At 49.8% G+C, this 25,000-nt stretch overlaps 1 protein-coding gene across 5 annotated transcripts in view; it reads left to right on the forward strand.

The window, feature by feature from the left end:
- Window positions 1-25,000, forward strand: part of LOC143282905 (uncharacterized) — a 315,044-nt gene that overhangs the window by 252,608 nt on the left and 37,436 nt on the right. For all 5 annotated transcript variants that reach the window (XM_076588788.1, XM_076588797.1, XM_076588813.1 and 2 more), the window contains 3 exons: window positions 8,357-8,501; window positions 22,765-23,062; window positions 23,448-24,057. In XM_076588788.1, coding sequence (XP_076444903.1) covers window positions 8,357-8,501; window positions 22,765-23,062; window positions 23,448-24,057 — 1,053 coding nt within the window. The remainder of the gene's footprint in view (window positions 1-8,356; window positions 8,502-22,764; window positions 23,063-23,447; window positions 24,058-25,000) is intronic.

Here is a 25,000-nt window from a genome sequence, read left to right on the forward strand (position 1 = left end):
GCTCGCGCGCGTACACATACACGCGCGCGCGCGAGCGTCAGTTCAAGTTCGGGTGCTCCCATATGAACGGGGTGGACTCCTTGTCATCAGTCACATCTGGGAGACAGAACAGTCGTACCGTTATTGTTGTCTTCAGTTCACCCACGGAATACTGACGACAAGGCAGTGAAGTGTGTACGTGTGCCACAAGAGGTTTTTTTCTTGTTGCTGTTTTTAAGTCAGCATTTTGATACCAGTGCTGTACAGTGACGGATATTGGCTGTAGCCTTCTTTCTGTTATTATCAAGACGCATAACTTCTGTCAGACTGCTTCTGCTGACTCTCTCTCTCTCTCAGTCTGTGTGTGTATGTGTGTTTGTCGCCGTGGAAACTGCGCATGGAAACACGAAGGGTGTGCCGCCGGCCTTGGAGTGTGCGACATGACACGCCGCGCCATCGCGGATCCGATTGAACTCGGCCATTTCAATATGAAGTGAAAATGAAGTGCCGAGTGTGGGATGGTTGTTCAATATATCGGTGTGGTGAATCACAGTGCGAGCATTATCGAAACTTAACGCCCAAAACCGTTACCGAAACCACTTGTTGAGTTCCTGTTTGAGAGATATAAGGAGAAAGTTTTTGTTGTTGTTCTAGTATGAAGAGCTGTCAACAGAAAGTATACGTCAAGATTCAGCAGATCCTTCACCATGTAAGTTACTTTTTTATCCAGCAGAAATGAGGTTGGATCAAAAATACCATCTGTGATGCCGTGGTTTAAACAGATGCCAGTTATTCCAGCTTCAAATCGATCAGCTCCTGTAAATCAGGACCGTCAGCTATGACACGACCCTGACGAACATGATCATGGCTTACTAGTCAGTGTACGGCTTGTTTACACAGTTGCTACAAAGCTACATGACGTCTTTTAAGAGGACACGAAATGCTTGGAAGATTTATCGGTTTACATCATGTGTTTGATATAGTATGACTGCAGCTGAGTTTGTTTTTTTGTTGTGTTTTTTTTCATTGTGTGTGAAAACGTTTGTGTTAAAAAACACACACAAGATCTATAAAGTTTATATGATCTGTGTCAGCAAGTCGATCCTTAGTTAAGGATTTGTCTTTGTCGTGTAAGGTAGCCCGCAACAGACCTGGCTAAACTCCATCGCATAGAATCGTCGATTCTCTGATTGTTGGGCCCAGTCGCTGAACACAGCAGGTGTGGTGTGAGACAGTGTTGACAATGGAAGGACGCAACACCTGCGTAACCTACGACGGTCGCTGAGTGCTCACTTGCCTCCCTTTGTAGAAAGGAAAGAAAGGAGGAACCGCGTGACGTTCAGAGGGACCAGGACAAAGTTTGTGCAGACCAGCGGACAGACGGTCAGTCAGTGCAGCCCTCCCCGCTCCCTATAACCCTTCACCCCACAACTCCCTCCCCACACCCCCACACCCACCCCAACCCACCGTCTGTCTCCCCTAACACGATGTGGGAAGTAGTGGCGTCCCTTTCTGCCCCACTGGCCCCTGTCCAGTCTGCTGGCTGTCCTCGAGGCTCACTGGACTGCACACACCGCGAGTGACCATCATCGCCTCACCCCCACCTCCACCATCACCACCATCACCACCACTGTCCTCACTGACACACTGGAGGAGGAGCGGACCTGGCTGCAGTGGTCGTCATGAGAAGAAACGATCCGTCAAAGTAAGAGGGGAAGGGGGGAGGATCGAGGGGCAGAGGAGTGAGAGTGGGGTGGGGTGGTTGGTCAGGGTGAAACTAAAGAAGCCACTGGGACAGCCGGACAAGGACGATCAAGTATACACCTGTTGAAGTGTCGGTCAGGCTTGAAAGTCCCGGTGTCAGTCGGTGTGTGTGTGTGTGTGTGTGTGCACCTGTTGTGCTGGAACTTGTTTCAGGTTGGTTTATTTTTCTTGATGGTGTGATGTTTTTAGTGTGAAGTGAGCATGAAATTGGTAGGAGAGAAAGATATCTGTTCGCTGTGGTGGAATTACTGAGGTGTTTTCCCACAGCGTCTCTCAAAGAACAGAGTTGTTTTATTTTTTTCTGTGGATGATAAGGAACAGCTTACTGGGGTTGGGTAATAAGGAATGGTTTCTGATGTTTTTCCTTGAAACATTTGGCCTCTTTTCAGACTATTTGATAGGGAGATGTTGTGGTGAGGCTTTCCCCCTTTTTTGTGGTGGATGGTCTGCTTGGTGGCGGCTGACCGCAATGTGATATTCCGTTGTTGAAATGGTTGTGAGATGAGGCTTTCACCGAGTGTGCTTTAGACAAGGTCTTGGTACGTGCTTTCTCTCTCTCTCCCTCACACACACACACAGAGAGAGAGAGAGAGAGAGAGCACTGACATCACACCGCAACATTCATTCTGTCACACATACATTCTTTGTCTGTCGCTCTCTCTCTCTCTCGCTCTCCCTCTCTCTCTCTGTGTCCCATACACAGACACCAGGAAGCAAGCGTGCATGCATGCACAGCCAGGTGACAACAGTCAGAATGTCAGTCAAGGGAAAGGAAAACGTGGAGAGACTCACAGCAGCGTCAGTGTCCTTCAAGTTGAAGTCAACACACCCACAGGCTGTTTGTTCTCAGTCAGGCGTGTCGCTGCCGGCTGGAGTGAGCCCTGTCACAGTGCTGGGCCTTCACACTGTCCTGCTTGCGTCAGTCAACTGAGGCTGCTACAGAATGGATGCGCGCGTGCGAACACACACAAACACACACATGCATGCGGTGTTCGTCCACACACATACAGACACATGTGTACGCAAACACACACTAACACACACACACACACATACACACACGTGCGCACGCACAAACACACACACATGCACACACACGCACATCCACCCAACCACCCACCCACGCACGCACACACATCTCACATACATGCATTTTTACACACACACACACACACACACACACACGCGCACACGCATGTACGTACGCGTGCACACACACACACACACACACACACGGTGTGTGTGTGTGTGTGTGTGAGACAGAGACAGAGAGTGAGTTATTATTTCTCTCTTTTAATGTTTTATTTATTTATTTTTAGAAACTGCGATTTAGGAAGAGGGTCATGATATGAAAGGAAGTCACATGACAACACACCCACCTTTTTAACACATGAAATTGGAAAATTATCTCTGAGGTACTATACACACACATATTGATAAATTGTGTGTGTGCGTGCGTGCGTGTGTACGTGCGCGCGTGCGTGCGCGCGTGTGTGTGTGAGTGTTTGTGTGATTGTGTGTGTGTGTGTGTGTGTGAAAAGCCCTCATTGTGTTTCACCGCTCTCAATGTCGCATGTTTGGAGGACAGACAAAGTGCTGTGTTCTTTGTTCCTTTGTTTTAATGGTCTGTGTGTGGTGTATGGTCATACTGGGGGGGGGGGGGACTTTCGAAACCGTTCTCCCTTGAGTTGCATTGTACAATTATGTACATGTATATATATATATATATATATATATATATATATATTGTGTGTGTGTGTGTGTTTGTGTCTGGTTGCCACCTGCTTGACTGAAGTGGAGCAAAAATACAGCAGCAGCAAGATCTCTGTGAGTGAGTGAGTGAGTGTGTGTGTGTGTGTGTGTGTGTGTGTGTGTGCGCACACACACACGTGTACACACAATGATGAGAACTTAGCCACGTTCCCTCTTCAGCTGTTGTTGTTTTTTTTGTTGTTGTTGTGTTTTCCTATCGTATCTGTCACCTTGAGGCAGACCAGCAGATCTTTCTCACCGGAAAACAACATGTTTTTGATAGCAGGGGAGTGGCGTGAGTCATTGTTTCAACAAGCGGCGTTCTCATTGTGGCACCGTGTCCGATGTGGGGGACTATTATACATAGGAGGTAGCAGTTTTCTAAGTTTGTTTAGTAGACAAAGACCTGCGTTGTTTTATTATAAAACTATATGTCTTTGTAGGCCTCTGTGTGTGTGTGTGTGTGTGTGTGGGAGGTGGGGTGGGTTGGGTGTGTGTGTGTGTGTCTTTTTAGCTCTACTTTCCTAGCAGCTATTGAAAGTAGGACGGCGCTTTGGGGCCACTTTGGTTTCTCCCGGTCTGTCCAGCTTCTTGACCACCACCCCCTCCCCTACACACCTTCTCTCTATCTCCCCTTCTGTAAAAACGAACCACCACCCCCTCCCCTACACACCTTCTCTCTATCTCCCCTTCTGTAAAAACGAACACATATTAAACGGCATTTGGTCTGGGTCAGGAGCATGTTTTCCAATTGTTCTTTGAGGACAGATGTTGATTACTAAAGATAGCGAGCATTACTTTAGTTTCTGATGTGTGCTGTTCAGGAGTACTGCGATGTGTTTGCCATATGCTTCGTGTTTATAGTTTTGAACGCGTGTAGGCACGTACAGAAGCACATACACACGCACGCATACGTACACACACACACACACACACACACACACACACACACACATGCATCCACACACACACTAAGTTAACGCACACGCACGCATATTCACACACAAAAACGCGGCACACACATACACACGCACGCACACACACATTGACACACACACACACTCGCGCGGTTGCGTTCGTGCATTGTCCCGAGATTGGGGGAAGGGTGGCAAGCCAGCCTCAACCTATTTACATTCGAGCGGAGATATCTGATGAAACTTAGCTTTTTTGTTCTTGTTGCTTTTTCCCCCTTTGTACCACCACCCCCCCCCCCCCCCCCAGGCCACACGCCCCCATTCCCCCCAGAACCCCTCCTCTCCCCCCGCCCCCTGCCCTAGCCTCTCATCCCTCCTAATTCCCCCTCCTATCAACTCCCTCATCTCCCTACCCCCACTGACTCCCTCAGTGATTTACACGAAGTACCATTAACAAGCCTTGCTGTTTGGCGTCATCAGTGGTGCTGCACTGCCCGCCTGTCTTTGTCTCTGCTCGAACCCACGTCAGAGCGGCAGGGACTGACTGGTGTTGACACTGGCAGACATAACAGAGCCACAGCTTGAAGTGCTGTGGTAGTGGTGGAGGAGTTCGTTTTATTCAGTCTCTGTTCCGCATGCTGTCAGGTTGTTGACCTCGGTCTTGGCTGTTCCACGCTGTTTTCTGTTTTATTTGTTCGCTTTTTTTGTTTTTTGTTTTGTTTTGTTTTTTAACTCACTCCCTTCTGGCAGTGGATGGAAGGGTTTTGAGGGAAGTGGGCACGTGTGCGTGCACGCACACACACACACACACACACACACACACACACACACACACACACACACACACACTACTATCTCTAACTCTCTCTTTCTCCATCTGGCTGTGTCAGTCTCTGTCTCTCAGTTTCTTTATCAGCTCACTCACTCACATACTCATCTCGCACATACACACACTAAGGCACACACACACACACCGAGGCACACACACACACACACACACACACCAAGGCACACACTGGCACACCAAGGCACACACACACACACACACACACACACACACACACACACACACACACACACACACACCAAGGCACACACACACACAGACACACACACACACACACACACACACACACACCAAGGCACACACACACCAACTTGCATGTACACACACACACACACACACACACACCAAGGCGCGCGCGCACACACACACACACACACACACACATACACACACACACACACACACACACACACACACACACACACACACACACACACACACACACACACACACACACACACACACACTGTGACGCACACACGCAATGTGTGTATGTTTACACAAATACTATATTAGTTCAGGGCTAACGTTTCAGTCTTTGTTCGTGCCTTGTTTTTCTCTTTCTTTTAAGAAAGAAAAAAATCTGTTAACAACTCAAAAGACCCAGGGCAGGACCAGATGTGTATACATTCCAACGTGGTAAGGAAGACTGACATGTGTATATATATATATGTATGTGGTAAACTACATCTCCGTGGTGTCTAGATGCGATCCGATAGCACCATTAACGTTTTCTGGATCCTATGGTCCTGCCTGTCGGTAGTTACCCCCCCCCCCCCCCCCCCACCACACACACACACCCCTTTCTCACTGATGTGCCCGTCACTCCCTCTCTTGCGCGCAGCACTGGTAAAAAATAAGGACACACTTGAGTGATGACAGTGCAGCGTTTCTCTCTGGTTATCAATGTGTGTGGCTGGTTGGCTGACTGACTGACTGACTGACTGGATGTGTGTGTGTGTGTGTGTGTGTGTGTGTGTGTGTGTGCCTGAGGCACACACATTCGCACATACACGGGCCCATAGTACTAAAGTACATACACTATACCTGCCACACACTTGCACGGAATGATACACAACACACACACACACACACACACACACACACACACACACAAACACCGTCGGCACACACACACACACACACACACACACACACACACACACACACGTCGGCAGACACACACACACACACACACACACACACACACACACCGTCGGCACACACACACACACACACACACACACACACCGTCGGCACACACACACACACACACACACACACACACACACACACAAACACACAACCACGTACTAGTACTCAGTGGCACGCGGCACGCTCGAACACATTGGCACACACGCTGCACACAAACACACACGCACGCGTGCGCGCGCACACTCACACACCGTGACACACACACACACACACACACACACACACATACACACACACACACACACACACACACATATCACAACACACACATCACAACACACACACGTGTACAGACCATCCGTCCATGCCATAGCTTACAACGTGACTCAGAAGAAACAGAATTATGAAGAACAGTACTGACCCAGCTGCTGTTGTAAAGTTTCATAAATAACCAGACCACCACTCAAGGTCTAGTGGAAGGAGAAAAAATATTGGCGACTGTACCATGATTCGAACTTGTGCGCTCATATTTTCTCGCTTCCTAGGCGGACGCGTTTCCTCTAGGCCATCGCTCATTTCTGTATGTGCATTTATGTTATTTTTTTATGTACAGGAGGAAACTGAACAGTTGTCTTGTGCCTAATTTTCTTTTCCAGTTGTATGTGTTCTATGGGACCGATCTTGACAGTTACGAGTCCTGATTTTATGGGCTGGGCAATACGCAACAATGATGAATAGAATAGATGTGAATAAATTCAGTGTATGTGCGTGTTTCGCCCCAGGCATCGCAGAACGCACGCAGTTGATGCTACCAGTATGAAGACAATACAGAATCACTTGATTTTCCCCAGTGACTGGACAATTAAGTTGTTTGTTGTTGTTGTTTTTCATTCATGAAGCATGTAATGTCTGCCTGTCATCTATGATAGTATAGTTGATGGACATTTCCTTGCTCGTCCTATTGTCCGGAGTATGTATTGGGGTGTCAGGGGGGTTGGATGGTTTGTGACTTGCCACACGTGGAATGTGGTGGTGATGATGATGATGATGGTGGTGATGATGATGATGATGACGGTGGTGATGATGATGATGATGGTGGTGGTGTTGATGATGATGGTGGTGGTGATGATGATGAAGGTGGTGATGATGATGATGATGGTGGTGGTGTTGATGATGATGGTGGTGATGATGATGATGATGACGGTGGTGATGATGATGATGATGGTGGTGGTGTTGATGATGATGGTGGTGGTGATGATGATGAAGGTGGTGATGATGATGATGATGGTGGTGGTGTTGATGATGATGGTGGTGATGGTGATGGTGGTGGTGATGATGATGGTGGTGATGATGATGGTGGTGGTGATGATGGTGGTGATGATGATGGTGATGGTGGTGGTGATGATGATGGTGGTGATGATGATGGTGGTGGTGATGGTGGTGGTGATGATGATGATGGTGATTATGGTGGTGGTGATGATGGTGATAATGGTGGTGGTGATTATGGTGGTGGTGATGATGGTGGTGATGACGGTGGCGGTGATGATGGTGGTGATGACGGTGGTGGTGATGATGATGATGATGATGAAGGTGGTGATGATGATGGTGGTGGTGTTGATGATGATGGTGGTGATGGTGATGGTGGTGGTGATGATGATGGTGGTGATGATGATGATGGTGGTGGTGGTGATGATGATGATGGTGGTGATTATGGTGGTGGTGATGATGGTGGTGGTGATGATGGTGGTGATGATGATGATGAAGGTGGTGATGATGGTGATGATGACGGTGGTGGTGATGATGGTGGTGATGATGATGGTGGTGATGATGATGATGATGATGAAGGTGGTGATGATGGTGATGATGACGGTGGTGGTGATGATGGTGATGATGACGGTGGTGGTGAAGTGTTGACTCAGCGGGCCCCTGTCTGGCACTGTTGCAGGCTGAGCCTGGCGGAAAAGGTGAAGCTGTTCTCCAAGAAGCAGGAGGAGGAGAGGGAGGCGGCAGCCGCCAAGGTCCCGCCCCGAGCAGAAGGCCCTGTGCCCAAACGCCGGGGGCGCAAGTTCAACTCCCGCTACAACACACAGGTGAGAGAGAGGGGGGAGGGGGATAGAGAGCGAGAGACTGAGAGATTGTGAGAGAGAGGGAGGGGGATAGAGAGCGAGAGACTGAGAGATTGTGAGAGAGAGGGAGGGGGATAGAGAGCGAGAGACAGAGATTGTGAGAGAGAGGGAGGGGGATAGAGAGCGAGAGACAGAGAGATTGTGAGAGAGAGGGAGGGGGATAGAGAGCGAGAGACAGAGAGATTGTGAGAGAGAGGGAGGGGGATAGAGAGCGAGAGACAGAGAGATTGTGAGAGAGAGGGAGGGGGATAGAGAGCGAGAGACTGAGAGATTGTGAGAGAGAGGGAGGGGGATAGAGAGCGAGAGACAGAGAGATTGTGAGAGAGAGGGAGGGGGATAGAGAGCGAGAGACAGAGAGATTGTGAGAGAGAGGGAGGGGGATAGAGAGCGAGAGACAGAGATTGTGAGAGAGAGGGAGGGGGATAGAGAGCGAGAGACAGAGAGATTGTGAGGGAGGGGGATAGAGAGCGAGAGACAGAGAGATTGTGAGAGAGAGGGAGGGGGATAGAGAGCGAGAGACAGAGAGATTGTGAGGGAGGGGGATAGAGAGCGAGAGACAGAGAGATTGTGAGAGAGAGGGAGGGGGATAGAGAGCGAGAGACAGAGAGAGTGAGAAAGAGACACGCAGAAAGGGGGGGGGGGGAGGCGACACGTGCAGAAGCAAAATGACAGACAGACAGACAGACGAGCGGACAGCTGTATGGTAGGCATCAGACTGGCAGACAGGCAGGGAGACAGGAGGACAGGCAGACAAACAAAGCCGACAGAGAGATAGAAAGGGCGGGTAGTTTTGACAGGTGCACATTCAGACAGGCAGATACGCACAGAGAGACAGACAGGCAGGCACACAGGCAGAGAGAGAGGCAAACAGACGCAAACAGAGAGAAGGCTGGCAGTCAAACAGAGATAGGACAGGCAGGCAGGCAGACATGTGGACAGGCAGGCAGACAGGTGGACAGACAGGCATGTGGACAGACAGGCAGGCAGGCAGGTGGACAGACAGGCAGGCAGGCAGGTGGACAGACAGGCAGGCAAACAGGTGGACAGACAGGCAGGAAAACAGGTGGACAGGCAGGCAGACAGGTGGACAGACAGGCAGATAGACAGGAAACAGAGAGAAGTGCATACCGACATGTAGATTTATATAGAACGTGCTGGGCCAGTTGTCTGACTGCCACAATGTGAAGTCGTTAAAATTAATATGATTGTGTGAGTGTATGTGTGTGTGTGTGTGTGTGTAGAGGTATGTATATGGGACTGCGCACGTGTGTGGGTTGGCATGTGCGTCTCGGTTCCTGATTCTGTCTTGTCTCTGTCTCTCTCTCCCACACTCTCGCCCTCTCTCTCTCTCTCTCCTCTCCCCTCCCTCTGAAAGAGAAACATGACAGTTCTGTACAACGCGCACAATGCTACGTGACATCTGTCACGTTTCGTTACTCCGTGAGGAAAAGCAAACACCTTTTTTTGATTTTTAGAACCAGATGACTGACCCGTCGTCAAGTCATACATATAAAAATAGCTTATGACGACACACACAACGAGGAGGATGTGGACGGCGCTGTGTACTGGGAAAGTCCGTGCAGGGGTTGACGTGCACGTTGTGCTGGTAACGAACTGATGACTTGATGACAACAGGAAGAGGACGAACATGAGGGGAGGGGAGCGTGGAGAGGGGAAAGAAGGGGTGGGGGTGGAGGGGAAGAAGAACAAGAACTTAACAGAACACACAATGATGAATATTTGGAGGGATTAAAAAAAGAAAAAGAAGACAGACCCCTCCCGCACTCACAAGAATTGAAAACAACAACAAACAAACACACACACACACACACACACACACACACACATTTGTACGCACATACGCACTGCACACACTCGCACGCCCCCCCCCCCCCCATCCCCCTCCCACACACACGCTTGCTTGCTTGTTGTAAAGGCAGGCATCCAGTCGATGAGGACCTGCAAAAACAAAGACAAAACCAAACCAACAAACAGTTCATTTATGTATGCGCATTGTGTTTTGTACGTTTTGAGTTACGTGTTACGCATTGCACGTTACATTGTAACGCGTTTGTCATCCACTTCGCAGGTGACTTGTGGTGGTGTCCACACACGGTCGGTCTTATTCAAGCAGAAAATATTAGTGCTTCTGCTTCAGCGAACACGAATGATGCTGTTGTCGCTCGTGTGTAACACCCCATCCGCATTACCGTATTACTGATGTGTGTGTGTTCGAGGGCTGGTGGTGGTGGGGGAGGGGGTATTTTGGCCTGACTGGCGTTAGGGTGGGTTCACGACTTTTGGTAAAAACTAAGGATGTTAGCAGTACTTGTGCAAGAGATTCCTTTTGGTTTGAAGCTTGTAACTTCGTGCAAGACGGGGTGGAAGCGTTATGTTTTTCTTACAATAATTCTTCTCATGGACCAGCCCCGAAAGAGACAAAGACATGTCGTGCTGGTTCTCAAACATGTATTCATAAAACGTGTCACACCAGACTGTGTGGTCCTAATCTTTCTGTTTTGTACCCGAAAAACAGATCCGTGTCTTAGCCACCGCACTAGCTCGTCTTCGGAAGAAGTGCAGAAAAAATAACCGTAATAAAATTCTGTTTGAAAAAAAAAAAGACTCATCTTCGTGGAAACTTCAGTTTTGTTTCGTTAGAAATCTTTTTTTTCGTCAGCTGTGAGCATCATAGAAATAACATGTTGTCCACTGTATCGTGTTTACCACAGTCACGTGATGTGAACAAAGAAATTGTGATGTCACCATACACATACCCCTCCGTTCCCCGCCCCCAACCCCCCACACACACCCCACACACACACCCCACACACACATCTGCCATCCCCCCCTCCCCCCTGCCCATGTCCACACCCCTCTCCTGTCCATACAACGTTGACAGGGCGCTGCAGTAAATGTCATACCCGTCATCGATTGTGCATGACGGCCCTGACTGTGTGCTGTTCTTATATGCGTGTAAATTGTACTCCTGTTTTTCGTCACAAGAGAGTTCTCTGTGTGAAAAATCGAGATGCTGTCCACGGGGAGGGGTGGTGGTGGTGGTGGAGCGCTTGGCACAGTGCAGCGCTGTCCATATATTTGTTGACGTGGTTTATTTTTTTTTACATACGATTGTTAGTGAACGCTGCACGCGGGACCTCGTTTTATCGTCTCATCCGAAAGACTAGCATCCAGATCACCACTCATGGTGTAGTGGAGAGCCGGTGGTTTAAAGCATCCCGGTCTGTATTTGGGACTGGAACCCGTGAGCACTCGCTTCCTAGTCGGCTTCGTTACCACTGTACCACAGCTCCCTGTAAACGATGTTTTAAACAGTGTTTTATATACATAAGGACACTACTCAGTTAGGGTCTGTCACCACCATGGCTGGTACTTAAGCCTGTACCCGGTGACAAGTCACAGATGGTAGTGTGTGTTGGGGGGTAGGGGGGCGGTGAGGAGGGCTGTAGTAGGACTGAAGTCAGTGTTACGAGGCATGCTGAGCTTGGCCTTCACTCTATATCGACATAGCTATTGATCCGCATCGCGATGGCGAGTTTTGCTGTGTGTGTGTGTTGGGGGGTGGGGCGACGGAAGGGGGGGGGGGCTACAAGAACGGTCGTAGTTGCCTTTGTTTAGAGGCAGGGGCATGTGGGGCGGGGATGGGGGTGGGGAGGTAGATTGGGGTGAGTGTCGTAACGGGTCATCAGAGCGTGGCCACTGACCGGGTGTGTGAGTGGGTGGCTGGATGACTGTGCAGGGTGTGTATGATCTGTCACTGTATATTGTTGGTGAGAGACAAAGAGGTGTGTGTGTGTGCGTGTGTGTGTGTTTCTCTCTCTCTCTCTCTCTCTCTCTCTCTCTCCCCCCTCTCTCTCTCTCTCCCGTCTCCCCATCTCTCTCCAAGCGTGTGTGTGACTCTCGGTGTAACAGACATCTGCAGGCATGATAAATGTCGCCGATGCAGCAGCATCCATTTACTACACACACACACACACACACACACCACCTGTTGACTGCAAGGTAGGTTGTTGTCACGCAGCGTCTATGTCGGCATTCATGGCTGGGTGATGTGTGTGTGTGTGTGTGAGTGTGGGGGAGGACCATTTTACAGTGGTGATGTAAAACGTTTGGGATGCAGTGGGCGTTGTTATGTGGACATTGTGAGAATGTGGAACTGTGGAGACACACGCTAGTGAGACGGAGTGAGGGAGAGAGCAGGGGGCACTTTTTACAGGTGTCTGACTTTATTCAGTGGATGTCACTCCTTCCTTTCCTCAAGTCTCGTGTTGTATGTTGTTGAGTCAAGTTTCCAGTCGTGTAGTTTGCCAGCGTTGTGCCTGGCGTATTTTCCCCCCCAGGAGGACAGATTGATAGGGGGTGCGTTGACATGGATGTGTTTTCTTGTGTCAGTCGTCAGCTGTGTGTTGTGAATTGCCATTCTCGGTTACTGTGTTTGTATTTGTGAAGTGGTGGTGGTGGTGGTTCGGGTTGAGTGGGTGGGGTAGGGGTAGTAATGTATTTGAATGTGTATTGATACAGACCTCAGGGAGAGAGAGGTGTGTGTGTGTGCATGTGCGTCCGTGCGTGCAATGCCATCTGAGGTGTGAAAGCAGGATAGAAACACCTAGCCATAAGTCACATTTCAAGTCGGCGTAATTAGGGTAGGTGTGGGTAATTACGAACAGCGTGTAATTGCGAACGAGGCGTATACCACCCCACTTCGAAGCGTTCTTAACGGTTGCGTTTCACAATTTAACGTCTGCTACGACCTTTTTCCAATAACTTAATGAATATCCTTTTCCAACAACCACTCAACCATCAGCTATTTCTGTTTCCGCGCTATTTCTTCTCTTCGCGCACCCTTGCTGACCAAGGCTACAAACGTGCTCTCAAAATCCCAAAATCAAGGGAAGCAAGTTGTAGGACTCAATAGTTGATTTGATCGGATATGTTCAACGCGCATTACCAGTGCAGAGTTAATTCAAGAAAGCATATTTGTGACAGATCAGAACGTCAGTTTTGACAGGAATCTTGAAAATAATGGCGTTTGCAATTAGACCATAGGATATTTTGACGTGAGTCTATTTGCGAACGATGCTGCATTGCTACTGATCACTCACAAAAGGGTGTGTTTGTGTGGGGTGTGTGTGTTAAAATGTATGTTTGTGTGTTTGTGAGCATGTGTGATCAAAACCAACAATACAACAGTCTGGTGCGATGTTCCAATAATATACTATGTGTAATGAGTTAAAGACCTGCTTTCAGTTTTAATTGTCTACATGTAACCAAAACCATCGTTCGCAATTAGACTTGCCCGTTCACATTTACCCACAGGCACCCTTGCTATTTCAAAGATCGACAATACGTTGAAAAGAATAAGCAGACGAACTTTTTCTGGTGCAACTGACCAGTCGGAGAAAGCTTTTCAAAAACAAAAGAACTGCGTTTGACTATCCTACGACATGCTATCTTTACAGTACAAATGGTGTGCTGATCGCTTCGACAGGATCGTTCGCAATTAGGCATACCTACCCTGTATACTGTGACGTGTATCGTTGCTGACAAAGAAGGCGCTTTGGCACTCCTCTTTGCAGAGTGATTGTGATGGATAGAGTGAATGAGAGACGCGCGACACATGCTCATCTTACATTCTTTCCTCCTCTTGCCAGGCTGTTACTCTCCACCCCCAACAGGGTCCACACACCCCTACTCCTCTCCCCCTGATAAATACAAAGAAAGCTGGAAAGAAGACTCACGATAAACGTGCCCTACCACCCTGAAGTGACGACAGAATCATTATCGATGTGACTGTTAGCACTTTTGCATCTCAGCTTGTTTGGGACGTAGCGCCTTGAGCAGCAGCAGCAGCAACAGCTGCATCTAAACAATCAATTGAATAGACGACGTGATGCAGTAGTAGTCTTCAGTGACTGTGTGTGCGCGCATGCGTGCGAGTATGTGTGTGTGTCAGTTTATGTGGGCGTGTGTGTGTGTGTGCGGGGGATGGGGGTGGGGGGTGGAGGGGAATTGTGGTCTAATGGCAATGCGTATTGTACTCCACCCTCTACTAGTCCTTGAGTGAGGTTCTGTGTGACAGTCATTCGGATAGGATCATAAAACGGAGATCCTTTGTGCAGTGGTATGCACGTAAAAGAACCCACGGCAACAAAAGGGTTATCCTTGGTAAAATCATGTAGACAATTCCTATTTAACAGTACAAAAAAAACCTCGGTATACACTTGCAGACAAAGAACAAAATGTGCGAGTAGCGCTGCACTGTGGCGGCGACTCGCTCCTCGACCCAGGGAGCTTGGCCCTAAGTTCACACAGAGAAATCCGCCAGTTCTAACAAAAACTGAAGTAAAACAGTACAACACAACACAATTCAAAGCAGCGCAATACCGTGACAACACCAACACAATGCACTACAGTGCAATACAACACAATAATGCACTACAGTATAATAGAACACAGCACTATCCAATACAATACAGCACAATACAATAGTATGCAATACAATACAACGGAATGCAGTGCAGTACTGACAACACAACAGCGCACCAACACAGCACCAACACACAACACATCACAACACAACACTTGGCCAGGGTCACGGTTCAGGCCGGGCAGTACAGTCAGTGCAGACAGACTCTCCAGCAGAGAGGAAAAGTGGTTCGTGCTGACGTGTTCTATTTGGACCGTCACGGCCACCTCATGTCCTGTCTTTATTTCTTTTCTTTTCCTTTTTTTGAAGGTTGGAGGGGGGAGGGGGCGCGACCCAGTGGATTGATATATTCTCGGCCGGGCCCGTTCTGTTGTTGTCGCAGTCGTAGTTCCTTGCATCTGGCTTTCTCCATCCGCTGGGTTGCTAGCAGAGTGCAAGCTTATTTGGACAAATCGTCTTTTATATATATATATATATATATATATATATATCAGTATACATGTGTGGGTGTGTAGTCTGTGTGGGTGTGCCTCTTTAGTGGAGCAATGAAGATTAAAGAATCGCCAGTCGGCTGACTGGGTCGTAATTTGCGAAAGCCAGCGACAGTCAGAACGAAGTTGTTTTTTCGCCACGTGAAGACGTCACCCCGCATGGATGTGTGCAAGCGGGTTGCTCCGCGAACACACACGCACGAAAGGAAATACTGGTTGACAGAAACAAGTGCGCATGTGCACACGCGCTCGAACGCATATTATCAAGGTTTCGTTCACTTTTGCAAGAAACACTCGTCTGAGTACATATGAGCAAGAAAGTTGAGTAGGAATCAAGAAAGAATCGCGTTTTAACACACACACAGAATCACTGAATCGTTCACGCGCGTATGATCGTACACTCGTGCATCGCGCGCATACTCGGCGAGTGCAAACATTCATTGCACAATACAAAACTCCATGCACAATTCGTTAATGAAACCCCACTGTGAAGAACACTACGGCACACGACAAGTCACAGCACAACACCTCTCTTGACACCCAGCAACAACACCATGGACGCCATTACATGTACGTGAACAACACACAGCGGTAGCATTGTACACTGGCGAAAACCTCTCTCGTGTTGAGAGGCGCTCAGTAGGCTAGTTTGGTTTAAGTTCACTTGAATGCAACACACACACACACACACACACACACACATTCTCTCTCTCTCTCTCTCTCTCTCTCTCTCTCTCTCTGGCACACACACACACACACACACACACACACACACACGCACACAGAGGCTGGCGCGAGAGATCGCACACTTGGTAGATACACAGCAGGAAATGAAAACAGGTTTAATTCATCTTTTTATCATGCCCGCCACGGCACATTATACTTCATTAACGTCACCAGCTGAATCTCTATTTTTGTCTCTGTCAGCCGCGCTGTATGTTTGTCTTTTTCTCTGTTTCTGTGTCACTCGATCTTTCTCTCTCTCTCTCCACTCTCCCTCTTTCTCCCTCTCTTTCTCTCTCTCTCTCTCTCTCTCTCTCTCTCACCTCTTTCCCTCTCTTTCTCCCTCTCTTTCTCCCCCCTCTCTCCCTCTCTCTTTCTCTCTCTCCCCCCTCTCTGTCTCCCCCTCTCTCCCCCCTGTCTCTCTCCCTCTCTCTCTCCCACCTCTCTCTCCCTCTCTCCATTTCTTTCTCCCACACTCTCTTTATCCAGAGTATGTCTGTTCCTCTCTGCCGCTCTGTCTTTATGCTGTCTCTCCCTCCCCCCCCCCCCCCAACATATGTCTCTTTCCCTGCCATCTCTTTACTGTGTCTGATGTATCTCACTCTTTCCCTTACTCAAGCCCCACCTCCACCCCCATCCCACCCCCTCTATCCCTGTCTCTCTGCTTCTCTTCCTCAGCTTTCTCAGTCCCTGTCCCTGTCTCACAAAAGCGCGCGCTTTAACACACACACACACACACACACACACACATTCACACTCACGCACACACACATACATGCACACTCGCACGCACACACACACACACACACACACACACACACACACACACACACACACACACACACACACACACACACACACACGTGCGTGCGTGCGTATGCGCTCGTTCATGCATGCTGATTGCACCGAATTGAAAAACATCACGCTTCGTTTCCTGGTGATGAGAAACACGGCCTTGTCGGCTAACTGCACTCTCGTGGGAGTGGAATTATGTAATTAACAGGTAGGGCTGTGTGCGCATGATTCCGTCTCTCTGGTTGCTCCCTGTTTGTGGCGGTTCTTTTGATCATCTCTTATCATTTCCGTGTGAAGTTGATGAATAAACGTCTCTCTGTTGTTTTGTAGCTTCCTCTGTCTGTCTCTGTCTGTCTGTCTGTCTGTCTCTCTCTCTCTCAATGTGTGTGTGTGTGTGTGTGTGTGTGTGTGTGTGTGTGTGTGTGTGTGTCTTCACCTATCTCTGAATCAGCAGTGAGCTGTCAAATTTCAGAACTCCACTCCCTTTCTATCTCCCCCTCCTCCCCCCCCCTCCCTCGCCATCCCCCTCCCCCTCTCTGAATCACCAGTGTGCGGTCATAATTCAGAATTCCCACACTGAAAACGAGGGAACTAGGTCATGTTCTCAGAGTAGTGACGACACACGGCTTCATTAGTGTTGGTGCGCAACAAGTGGGAACAAACTGACACGTGTACAACATACTGTGCTGCAAGCCATTACGTAGGCATCTTGTGCTTAGAGATAGCGGGCCGTGGAAGGGAGGGAGAGGGAGGGAGAGAGAGAGAGGGAGAATGTGTGTGTGGGGGGGGGGGGGACACAAAGATTTTTAACCATCGTTTTCATAATATTATTTGAGTAACGTTTCCGGCTATCCAGAGACAAAAACGTATTTCTTTCCTAAAGGAAAGCAAAAACGGGCATTAAGAAAACAACGATATCAGGAACAACGCGCGCGCGCGCACACACACACACACACACACACACACACACACACACAGAGGAGGAAAGATTCATCCATATTCAACAGAGGAAGAAAGGCAGACATGTCCATGCTCAAGGATTATTCCTTCATAAAGACGGGGAGAAGACATCCATCCATATTCAACGATGTGAGCCGCACAGCCAGTACAGTACAAGGAGCCCCAGTCCTCCCATTCCAGCCTTCACAAACAATGGATGGTTGATGACCAGGCGTGATTCCGGCAGGCCCTGACAGGCCTGTGTGATAGTGTAACGTGTTGTTGTTGCACACTGTGCGCTGATAACTGCGAGGTGGTTGCTGGGCTGCTGCCGTTCTACGGACTCTCGCATGGAGGGAGTGAAGAAGTGGGCGGGGGGAGAAGGGGGGGGGGGGGGGGGGGGGTGAGGAGCGGAGGAAGATCCTGTTATCAGAATGCGGACCTTGGGGAGGAGAAAAAAGTGAGGGGGTTGTTTATTATGGGCAGGGCGGGGAACAAGGAAAGACTTGCTGCCTGGTAGAAAAGAAGAGGGAAGGAGGCGAGACAGGACGCTGATTGTAGGTTGCTTTATTTTTTCTTTCTCCATTAAAAAAAAACCAAACCTTTATCTGTTATCGCTTGTTACCTCAAACCCTGTGATTCTTCTTCACAGCACTCCTCAGCACCGTGCCACGTGCACACACACACACACACACACACACACACACACACACACACACACACACACACACACACACACACACACACACACACACACACACACACACACACATCCGCGCGTGGTGGCGTGCAAGTCAGCTGGTTGGCACCCAGAAGCGTGGTGGTATGAGATGCAATCGGAGGCCAGTTCCAGACTGCTGACGCTTGTTGGCTGAGTGAGAGTGGTGTGCTTTCAGTGCAGCCAGGCAAGACGCAGCCGGAAGCAGCAGTTTGGTGTTGTGAAATGTAGACTGCATGCTGTTGAAAGTGGAAAGGTCTTCAAGGGGTGTGGGGCAAGGCAGCAGGGTGGAGTGTGAGACGGGCCTGGTGGTGGTGCGGTGTTGAACGTGTCCCAGAGAGGGCGTGGGTCAGTGTCCACTGATGCAGGCCCCAGGACGGAAGGTACAGGTATATTTTACTTCTTCATTTTTGCCTTTCACCCATCCTGGGGAACAGGCCGTCATCAAGAGATCTCCGTAGTCCTCTGAGCACTTCCCTGTCCCTGTGATCTCTGATCAAGGTAAAAGGCCCATCTTGTTGGTGTCTGCCTGGGGGTCTCTTCACTATGTCTCGGTCGGTCTTTCTCTTCCCCTTGGACTGAGTTCCTTGTCAAGACCTGTCTGGTGATACATGACGCTGAGTTCCATGTCAACTGAGGCCTGTCTGGTGATACCTGACGCTGAGTTCCACGTCAAGGCCTGTCTGGTGATGTTTACGCTGAGTTCCACGTCAAGGCCTGTCTGATGATGTTTACGCTGAGTTCCATGTCAAGGCCTGTCTGATGATGCTTGACGCTGAGTTCCATGTCAAGGCCTGTCTGATGACGTTTACGCTGAGTTCCATGTCAAGGCCTGTCTGATGATGTTTACGCTGAGTTCCATGTCAAGGCCTGTCTGATGATGCTTGACGCTCAATTCCATGTCAAGGCCTGTCTGATGATGTTTACTCTGAGTTTCGTAGCGTGTGCCCGATCCATCCCGATTTCTTCCAATATCACTTTTATTAGTTTTTTTTTTTGTCTTCTTCCCAGGTCGATCAGTGTAGCTCATCTTGTCTAGAGGTTACAGGTACGCAGGGAGGGAGGAACTCGTGTTTTACAGGCTGTCAGTCTTTATTTTCACCTGATATGGCCCTGTGCGGTCGGAAAGAAACAAGAACAAGAACAAGTCCTTTTTTCGGTTGCTTCATCATGTGCACTGTTTCAGTGACATTACCCCCCGCGCCTCCCATTCCCCCGGAGACCTCTCCCCCACACTGTGGGGCAGCCACACCCGGGTTCGTTTGCTTCCGCAGGTAGTCCACATGGACCATCGATAGTATGTCGTGTCTGATCACGTCGTGCTGATGTGCTAACTCGTAATGTAGTTGACCTTGTTACCTTTAAGCTGTGGAGTAAGGAAGAAACAGTGTGATTGTTGTTTTGCTTCTGCTCCTGCTGCTTTTCTGCCTCTTGGAGACGTCTGTGTTATTTTTTATTTTTTTATTTTTTTTATTTTTTATTTTTTCATGTGACTGCAATCACGACGGGGTGTTTTCTGTAATCTTCCGCGTGGAGTGGTGACTTGTTAGTCATGACTGGACACCAGGGAATGTGTTGTTCGTTCCTGTCCTCAGTGTACCATTTCACTTCCGGAAATCGGGGGACGGGGGTGACACTAACATGATGTGCCAGTGCTTGCCTCGGATTCCGCTCCAGACCGATCCGGATGAATACCAGCCACTCAGTTTCGCTTTTTTTTCTTTTTTTTGTGGAGGGGGGGGGGGGGGGGGGGGAGAAGGAAGAAGATACAATAGCATACTTCCTCGTCAGTCTTGTTATGTGCTTTAGCGAAACATGTTGTATGAAGCCAGCTTGTTCTTTTGGTCGATCATCATTTTCAGCTTTGTCATGTTTAGTCTTTCCTTTTCCCGTGCTTTCCATAGGATGCTCAGCATGTGTTGATTTGTTCTAAAGCTGTCCCATGATGTGTCCACGTGTTCGATATGTCTCTGAGAGGGAGTCTTAGTCACGAGACGCTTCCAAGTAGATGTATGTATACCATTAGGTGAAAGGTTAAAGGTCCTGTTGCCTTTTACGGCCGTCGGGACAGTGGTTTCATAATCAGCGTGTTTAAGGCTCGGCACAGGAAGGCAGGACCCAATCATCTCCTTTTAACCCTCCCCGACAGAAGTCCGGTACCCGTTCACACCTGAGTAGGAATGAGAAAAATCGGAGTGAAGTGCCTTTCCCAAGGACACAGCATCATGCCGAAACGGGGCCTCGAACCCCGATCACTGGCAGACACTGGATCAGAAGTCGAACTATTCTGCCACGGCGCCCTTGTTACGTACAATGTGTGTACAGCACATGACGCCACGGCGCCCTTGTTACGTACAATGTGTGTACAGCACATGACGCCACGGCGCCCTTGTTACGTACAATGTGTGTACAGCACATGACGCCACGGCGCCCTTGTTACGTATAATGTGTGTACAGCACATGACGCCACGGCGCCCTTGTTACGTACAATGTGTGTACAGCACATGACGCCACGGCGCCCTTGTTACGTACAGTGTGTGTACAGCACATGACGCCACGGCGCCCTTGTTACGTACAGTGTGTGTACAGTACATGACGCCACGGCGCCCTTGTTACGTACAATGTGTGTACAGCACATGACGCCACGGCGCCCTTGTTACGTACAATGTGTGTACAGCACATGACGCCACGGCGCCCTTGTTACGTATAATGTATGTAGAGTACATGAAGCCACGGCGCCCTCGTTACGTATAATGTATGTACAGCACATGAAGCCACGGCGCCCTTGTTACGTACAGTGAGTGTACAGCACATGACAGAGGAGCTGGTTGTCCAGTAGACAACAACGAAGTGAAGGGACGCAGTGTGGGGCGGAGCGGACGTGCACGTGTGGTGTCAGTGACTTCTCGGAGAGCGGACGTCCTGTCAGGAACCCCTTCATGTCTGCTGTCCACAGGGCTGTGTTGTGCTCACACTACTGTACAATGATGTGCCAGTGTTTTGATGGTCAGGACAACACCGCCTCGCACACACACACACACACACACACACACACACACAGAGTGGACATAAGCTATCTTCACGAAGGGCTTTTGATGTGTCAAAGGTTTCTTGATGATAAGTTCAAACAGATGCTGTCAGTACATCTTGGTAGAGGTCTGCTGGTGCTGACATAAAAAACAAAGCTTCCATTCCGTTCGTACCAGGTTTGGTTTCTGTGCTTTTCGCTGTAGGACGCCGTAGTATCGATGTATGGAATCTTTCGGGTGTGTCATAGTTCAGGGTGTGTCATAGTTCACTCTTGTAAGCTAGGTGGGTGGAGAAGGATTCTGAGACAAGGACAGCGTTCACAGACCGATACTTGACAGTTTCCCTCACTCCCCTGTCTTTGCTTTGTTGGGGAGCTAGGGAGGGTGTGGCCATATCTGTTGGGACTCGAAAGGAAGAAGGGGAAAAAAGGGTTGATGTTCAAAGTTTTGTTTGTTTTGTTCGTTCGTTTGTTTGTTTGTTTGTTTTTTCTTGTGTGTGTGTGCGCGCGCGCGCGTGTGTGTGTGTATTCGTGTGTTCGTGTGTGTGTGTGTGTGTGTGCGTGTGCATGCGTGTTTGTGTGTGCGTGTGTCTATGTGTCGGTCGTTGAAGACGGGTTCACGCCTTTCTAGGTAAACAGTAGTAGTATCGTTACATCACTTCCAGCCTCCGTTTATCTCTCTTTCTATGTCTGTCTCTCTGTCCCTCTCTCTCGTGCATGCACAAACACACACACAAACACGCACACGCACACACACACACGCACACACACACACACAGATAGACAAAACAGACCGACAGAGTGATAAACAGACGCCCCCCCCCCCCCCCGCCCCCTTTACACTCAATTAGTTTCAGTTTCAAGGAGGCGTTAGAGCGTGTGACTGATCCATATACGCTGCACCACTTCTACAAGACAAAATACAACCATTACAGCCAAAATCAACTCTGAAAAATCAACATCCTCACCACCTCCAGCAAACCACCCCTTCCTTCAATCCTCCCTCCCTTGCTCATTCAAGTATACCTTATGTCACTGATTAAGATGCTTAACTCCCCCTGTGTCCTCTGTCCCCCCACCCACAGCCGGTGACTCCCGAGGAGCTGGAGAAGGCCTCCAAGATCTCCCCGCTGGCCATGTCCCTGGTCAAGCCGCCCGACCCCGAGCTGCTGATGGGGCTCAAGCTGAAGGACCAGCAGGAGCTGATGATGATGCACGCGGAGGCCACGCTGTCCCAGTGCAGCTCGCGCTCTGGGTCCCGCCCCTCCTCCCAGCCCGGCTCACGGCGAGGGTCCTTCACCACCCCGGAGAACCTGGCGGGGTCTGCTGAGCACGAGGAGGACAAGAAGGAGGAGGAGGGGGGAGTTGGGGTTTCGGAGAGAGGTATGGTGTGTTGTTGTTGTTGCTGTTGTTGCTGTGTGTGTGCAGTGTGGATGGGAGATGGATGGGAGCTGGAAAAAGGAATCTGTTCTCGCGTGTGAAGGGTGTGGTATGTGAAGTTGTCCGTGTGGCTGATTTGTGACTGTGTCGGTGTGTGTGTGTGTGTGTGTGTGTGTGTGTGTGTGTGTGTGTCTTTTAGCCCGCGTGTGATGGCAGTAGCTTTGAACATGTGAGATCGCGAGTGTGCTCGTCGTCGTTTGTGTTAGAGAGAGAGAGAGAGAGAGAGAGAGAGAGATGTACAAGGACTGGGAAAAGAAATATAGACACAACAGAACGTAATCCCGACGTCCTCTAAACAACACACTATCCGCTTTCATCCCTGTGACAGGACCAGAAAACATCACCATTACAACCACCACCACCACCAACACCACAACCACCACCACCACCAAGAAAACGGCCGCCAACGGCGAGCTGACCCGCACGGACAGCGAGCCGCGCGGCATCCTGAAGAAGGCCAAGTCCACGGAGAGTATGCCCAGCGACAACAACATCACCGCCACCGTCAGCATCACCGCCAAAGCTCCCCCTCCAGGCGAAAACGCTACCACAGTGGTGTCTAAACCTTGTGAAGAAGAGGACACTACCAGCACAGCAGCTGCAGAGGGTTCTCCCTCCCCTGACAAGGACACGAAGAAGAGTGAGGAGGAGAAGAAGGAGGAGGAGGATAGGGAGGAGGATCGCGCTTCCCCAGTGGCGGAACTCATCCTGCCCGTGGCCGCGGAAGCCGAGGAAGGAAGCGACAGCAACGGCGCCACGGCCACGTTTTTCCTGGCGGACGGGGAGGGGCTGGGAGGGGAGAGCAGCACGGACCCTGCCCAGCACCACGCCCTGGAGAGCTCCGGGGACGAGCTGGAGGACGGGGCGGGGGTGGCGGTGGGGGCCAAGGCCGACAGGAGGAGGACCCGCGCTGCCGACCGCAAGGAGAAGGCGGAGAGGTGAGTTTTGGGGGTGAAATTATGTGCATATCTGTGTGTGTGTGTGGGGGGGGGAGGGATTTGGGGGGTCTGTGAGGTGTTCGTGTGGGTGTGTGTGTGTGTGTGTGTGCTGACGTTTTAATCAGTAGGGTTGCTAAGGTAAACTTTGTTTTTGTTTGATTTCCTTTTGTGACCCCATTCATGGCGCGTTTCTGGCGGAGGTCTGAACGTCTGACGTAGACTGTCAGGTTAATGAAGGTCGTCACCCTTCATACCCATGAAATCCCGCAGGTTAGGCTGAGGCCACGTGCCCCTCATAAAGTGTACGACCGTGGCTAATTGATGTCACCGCCCACCCCTAACCCACTGCCGCTTGATTCATTTCGTGCGTCACAGGGAGCGTGAGACGTCGTTCCTGCCTTTGTTTTCCTCGTGATGGGATGATGATGAAATGCTGGCAGTGTTATTGTTTACCCGGCTTTGTGTTGGAAATACCGAACGGTGTCGGTTATTATTGTGATCTCTCTCTCTCTCTTATTTAACCTTACCTCTCTCTCTCTCATATCAATTCTCTCCCCCCGATCACCTTACCCCCCCCTCCCCCCTTCTATCTCTTTCTCCCTCTGATTCAACCGTACCTTTCTCCCCTCTCTTTCGTCTCTCTCTCTGTCATCAATTCTCTCCCCCTTCTCTCTTTCCGATCACGTTATCTCTTCCCCCCCTCCCCCACTTCTCTCTCTCCCTCTGATTCAACCTTACCTCTCTCCCCTCTCTCTCGCCTCTCTCTCTTTCTCTCTCTGACCAATTCTCTCCCCCTTCTTTCTCGCCGATCACTTTATCTCTCACCCCCCCTCCCCCCCCCCTTCTCTCTCTCTCTCCCTCTCCTCTTCCTCTCTCTTTCTCTCCCCTCCTCCTCCACCTCTCTTCATTTCTCTCCCTTTCTCTCGTCCCCCTCCTCGATCTC

This window comes from Babylonia areolata, chromosome 1, assembly GCF_041734735.1.
Source record: "Babylonia areolata isolate BAREFJ2019XMU chromosome 1, ASM4173473v1, whole genome shotgun sequence".
Lineage (NCBI taxonomy): Eukaryota > Metazoa > Mollusca > Gastropoda > Neogastropoda > Buccinidae > Babylonia > Babylonia areolata.